The sequence below is a fragment of the Cebus imitator genome, unplaced genomic scaffold (genome assembly GCF_001604975.1).
Source record: "Cebus imitator isolate Cc_AM_T3 unplaced genomic scaffold, Cebus_imitator-1.0 Scaffold197, whole genome shotgun sequence".
NCBI lineage: Eukaryota > Metazoa > Chordata > Mammalia > Primates > Cebidae > Cebus > Cebus imitator.
In genome coordinates this window covers 2,254,297-2,259,681 of record NW_016107512.1, presented here as the reverse complement: position 1 = coordinate 2,259,681, position 5,385 = coordinate 2,254,297, and the positions used below count along the sequence as shown (strand labels likewise).

General features: G+C 44.7%; 2 protein-coding genes across 4 annotated transcripts in view; one reads left to right on the top strand and one right to left on the bottom strand.

Moving 5' to 3' along the window:
• POLR1C (RNA polymerase I and III subunit C) overlaps positions 1-5,385 on the bottom strand; it is a 43,028-nt gene that overhangs the window by 26,983 nt on the left and 10,660 nt on the right. The gene's annotated exons all lie outside the window — the stretch shown is intronic.
• The window catches only part of XPO5 (exportin 5), a 51,641-nt gene that overhangs the window by 41,463 nt on the left and 4,793 nt on the right, over positions 1-5,385 (top strand). The window contains exons 22-27 of the mRNA XM_017547368.2: positions 244-340; positions 1,001-1,137; positions 2,678-2,775; positions 3,394-3,440; positions 3,861-3,958; positions 4,600-4,662. Of these exons, the coding sequence (XP_017402857.1) occupies positions 244-340; positions 1,001-1,137; positions 2,678-2,775; positions 3,394-3,440; positions 3,861-3,958; positions 4,600-4,662 (540 nt within the window). The remainder of the gene's footprint in view (positions 1-243; positions 341-1,000; positions 1,138-2,677; positions 2,776-3,393; positions 3,441-3,860; positions 3,959-4,599; positions 4,663-5,385) is intronic.

The window sequence follows — 5,385 nt, the reverse complement described above, 5'->3', positions numbered from 1 at the left end:
AAAAAAAAAAAAAAAAAAAGTAAAAGAGTACCTGGGTCTAGTCCAAAGTTCTGGGTCCTTAAGTAGCTTTCACCTTTCCTTACCAAAAGAGTGTAACAAATTACATAGCCAGCTGCTTTGCAGTTACAGCATCAGACATACACATGTCTTCACTGCTGAACCACATCTGTCTGCTATAGAGTGTTGGCCAGTTGAAACTCCTGACAGTGGAGTGTTATGTTCCTGACCCATGTTTCCCTGTAGGATTACCTCAGCCTCTCTTGGAACTCAGTGACTCTCCTGTCTTCAAAACCGTCTTGGAAAGAATGCAGCGTTTCTTCTCTACCCTCTATGAAAACTGGTAAGGAACCAATGCTGCCTCTCCATATTTTCTTCCTAGGTATGTATTGTATAGGAGTGTCCATGGGTTGGACTTTTCATCTAGTGTACAGGTAAGGTGAGGCAAGAATTTGATAGGAAATTAATGATTCTAGTGTTAAATAAAAATAAACAGCCTGCTTTGCTGCATTTGCGTTTTTTGTAATTGTCATATGAGCCTCACGGTCCCAGCCTGCTTCATGCCCAACTTGTCTGTGTTTTTAGTGTATAAAATGATGAAACCCAAGCAGAAGCTAAAAGTGATGGGGATTGCTTACACTCTACACTGCTTGCAGCCTACTTCTCATGGGAGTGAGGTGGCTGGATAGTGGCTGTGGGTTGGGGAGGTAACTGGCCCTCATGGGCTTTGGCTTCACTAACCCAGTACACTGATCAGCCTAGCTAATGAGATCCTCCATTGTAAGTCCACATTAAATAGTAATGAAAGCTACTACTGATCTTGGCCGCTAACATCTGTGTTTAAAAAGATGCTGTATCTGTAAGTTCTCTTAAGTAAATACAGCTGCTTTTCTGGCTGAAAAATCTTAATTGTAGGCTAGAAATGAAATTCATGGGACAGTCAGGGCTGGCAGTAACAGATGTTGGATTTGTCATTGCCAGTGCTTTTTTTTCCCCTTCACAGTTTTCATATCCTAGGGAAGGCAGGCCCTTCCATGCAGCAAGACTTCTATTCTGTGGAGGACCTTGCTACCCAGCTTCTCAGCTCGGCCTTTGTCAACTTGAACAATATTCCTGACTACCGACTCAGACCCATGCTTCATATCCTTTTCAAAGTCCCTATATAACCCAAAAGATCAGAAAATTGGAGACAGAAACAGCTCACAGGAACCAGAGGGTGGAGGGAGAACTGGAAGGAAGAGATTAGGTTATGTATCTAAGTGCATCATGTCATTAAAAACACTGGCAGATTGCAGCAAAAACGAAGACGGTCCAAATGGGCAAAACTTTTCCTTAGGGGGAAATTTTTACTTTCCTCCTTCTTGGAAATATTAAAGATAATTTTTTTTGGTGCGGGGGGATAGAGTCTTGCTCTGTCGCCCAGGCTGGAGTACAGTGGTGTGATCTTGGCTCACGGCAGCCTCCACCTCCCAGGTTCAAGCAATTCTTGTCCCTTAGCCTCCCAACTAACTGTAATTATAGTCGTGTACCACCACACCCTATTTATTAACCAGGCTGGAGTGCAGTGGCACGATCTTGTCTTACTGCAACATCCACCTCCTGAGTTGAAGCAATTCTTATGCCTCAGCCTCCCAAGTAGCTGGGATTACAGGCGCATGCCTCTACACCCAGCTAATTTTTTTGTGTTTTTAGAAGAGCAGTTTTCACCATGTTGGCCAGGCTGACTACATGAGGTTGAACTCCTGACCTCAAGTGATCTGCCCACCTCGGCCTCCCAACACACTGGGGTTATAGGTGTGAGCCACCATGCCCAACCTAATATTTGTATTTTTAGTAGAGACAGGATTTGGCCATGTTAGCCAGGCTGGTCTCGATCACCTGACCTCAAACAATCTGCCTGCTTCGACCTCCCAAAGTACTGGGATTACAGGCATGAGCCACCATGCTCAGCCGTGAAAGATAAAACTTTTATCCCTTTTCTGTGTTTTTAGAAACACTTGCTTTTTTTTTTTGTTGTTTGTTTGTTTTCTGAGACAGGGTCTCACTGTTATCCAGGCTGGATTGCAGTAGTGCTATTAAAGCTCACCTGTTGGCTCAAGTGACCTCAGCTTCCTGAATAGCTTGGACTGGACCACAGATGCACACCACCACACCTGGCTATTTATTATTATTTGTAGAGATGGGATCTGCATTATGTTCCCAAGTCTGGTCTCAAACTCCTAGGCTCAAGGTGTTCTCCTGCCTCAGCCTCTAATGTGTTCGAATTACAGGCCTGAGCCACCACACCCAGCCAGAAGAAGCACTTTCGTACTTCTTATTCAGACCCTTATTTAGTTGAGTCTCTGTCTTTTTTACCTGAAATTATAAGGAGAATCATGAAGGAGAGTTTGTTACAAGGATATCCTCCTTCCTGTTTTTTTCTTCCAACTTTCAGGCAACCCAGTGACCATAATGTGCAGCCTGATGAAAGTACAGCTAAACTAAGAGTATAATGAAATTGAGGATTTAATACTGTTTAGGATTTTAGAAAAGGAACTTGAAGATTTTTCACTATTTACACAGGATATTTTTGACATCTGGCAAATCCTTTAGGGATTGATTCCTCCCAGGCGTGCAGCCCACCACCTGGCAGATGAGGGTGTGTGCTTAGGCACTAAAATTCCTTAATTTGCTGCAGCACGGGTCTTTGTAAAGCCTCTGGTGCTCTTCTGTCCCCCGGAGCACTATGAAGCCCTGGTATCCCCCATCCTCGGACCTCTTTTCACCTACCTCCATATGGTAAGAGAGAAGTCAGGAACAGGAAACAAAGAGTACTATTAAGGTCTGTGGCCATTTTTGAGCCTTGCAAGTCAGGAGCTCCTAGAAGGGTTGTCCCCTAGCCCTGCCAGACTGGCTGGGCAGAGCTTCTACCCTAGCATCCTATCCTTGCTGTAGGATTGAGCAAGCCCCAAAGAAGTAAACTGATTTAATTGCCAGAAGGCAGCTTCAGATGCAGATTCTGTTCCTAACCTCCTGTTAACTAAGGAGAGGTAAAAAGAGAATGCTTGTTCACAGACCCTTGCCAGGAATGCTAGGTCTGTAATCCTGACTCTGGAATTAAGCAGGGGGACCAGCTGGGTGGAGAACAGGTATGTCTAGAGACCCAAGAATTCTAAAAATGTTAATTCTTTCCAAGCAAAGAGGTGTTGGATATACCACCCTTATCTTGGACATGGGAGAGGTTACAGAAACCATAGATGGCTTTTTTAACTTTGTGGTGTGGAGTCTACAGAGGCTGTCACTGATGCCTAGACTCATCCTTGGCTAATTTTAATCATGAAGTGGAATTGACTTTAGATATTATGTGTTCCAATCCTCTCCCCAATTCTAGCATTTATTTCCTTTGTGTTTTCCCAGAGGCTTTCTCAGAAATGGCAAGTTATCAACCAGAGGAGCCTGCTGTGGTAAGGGATACCCACCCCTTCTTGGTGGATGAGCTGGCAGCCAGGTTTGGGATGAGGAAAGGAAGCGGGCAGGGATTCTGCTGTCTCAGGGCTAGAAGAGCAGTAGCTCGTAGTCATTGTCAGTGTAGGTGATAGATGGCTTATCTGGACAGCCTGTGACCAGCGGGCAGACTCTGAGATCCAGCCTTCATAGGGGCTACTGTTAGCTTACATATTTTGATTCTGTAACGTCTATCCAACTGGACAGAGTCACTAGTAATAGTGTCCTTCAGTGGATCACTGCTGTCCATTCCCAACTTGTGCATAGAACATTGACCCAAATGAGAAGAAATTGGTCACAGAGAGTTCGGCTAGGGCCCTGCTTTCCTTGTCCTTCCCTTTCTGCACTCCTGTGGAACTTGGCGCCCTGGTTTTCTGCAGTGGAGAAGATGAGGCTGCAGATGAAAACCCAGAGTCTCAAGAGATGCTAGAGGAGCAACTGGTGAGGATGTTAACCCGAGAAGTCATGGACCTAATCAGTAAGTGGCATGTGGAAATCAGGGCTATGGAGAATTTTCCTGGAAGAAGAGCTGGTCGCTAAGCCAACCCCATGAAGGCCTGACTGATGCAAAGATTCATGTTTGCAGCAACACTGACAGACCCTAAAGAAATAACTAGATAGAAGCACGGCAGTCCTTGGTCAACCTAAGGACACTTTATGAATTGCAAGCTGAATTGTACCAAGGCCAGAATATGGGGAAACAATCTAAAATAGCAGGAGGAATTTGGATTCATTAGGAATAACTTCCTAGTTTTGGCAAAATAGGGAAACTTTTTAAATTCTTGGGCATGGAGGCTGTTAATTTCCTTTTTATTTTTACTGTGTCATTTTGTTTGTTTAAGATTCAAAGTAGACCAAGGATGTATCAACATCCTCTCCTAATCACTCAACTCTCAGAGAATTCTGTAATTTTTTCCCACTAGTTGAAGGACCAAAACAGTCTGGTCATCAGAATGCCTCTATTCCTATTGGTGAAGCTGATTTTTATGCCTTGGACAGTAACCCCAGCATCTTCCCTCCTCACCTGGCCAGAGACAGGTTGGGATCAGTGGGCCTGAAGTGGCTGTTTTGGTAGTATATACCCTCCTTTTACCTAGTAACCTTGCTTTCTTGCTTTAGCGGTTTGCTGTGTTTCAAAGAAGGGTGCTGACCACAGTAGTGCTCCCCCAGCAGATGGAGATGGTAAGTGAGCCTGAGACCTTGGAGGTCTGCTCTTAGCCTCCTGGTATTGTTCCTTCTCAATCAGGTTGGTTTCCTTGCAGTCTGGTGAGGAGGAGACATCCTACATCTAGTTATGATCTCTGAACCAGCCCTCTTGCTCTGTGCCTCCGTCATACTCCCACCTCCGAGCCTTTGCACTTGCTGATTCCTCTGTCTAGAGTGATTTTCTCCCAACTATATACATGATCTAATTCCCTTGCTTCATTCAAATGTCACCCCTTCCGAGAGCTCATCCATGACCAACGTATGAAAAATAGCAACCCCAGCTACTCTATATTTCTCTGCTTTACTCTTCTTCATAGCAGTTGTCACTACCCAACATTATGTTTTTATTTATATATTCCTTTCTTATTTCCCTTGTTAGAATGTTAACTCCCATCAGGGAAGGGACCTATTGTCCTTTTTTTTTTTTTTTGATCCCCAGTAACTAAATCAGTGCCTGGTATAGAGGGTGCTCAAATACTTGTCCAACAACAAAGTATCTTCAGCATTGCAGCTTTTTGTGTTTCTGCCTGGAAGCTCCCCAGGTATGGCCATGGGCATGGGCTTCTATTAAGAAATACTACGGGGCCAGGCACGGTGGCTCAAGCCTGTAATCCCAGCACTTTGGGAGGCCGAGGCGGGTGGATCACAAGGTCAAGAGATCGAGACCATCCTGGTCAACATGGTGAAACCCTGTCTCTA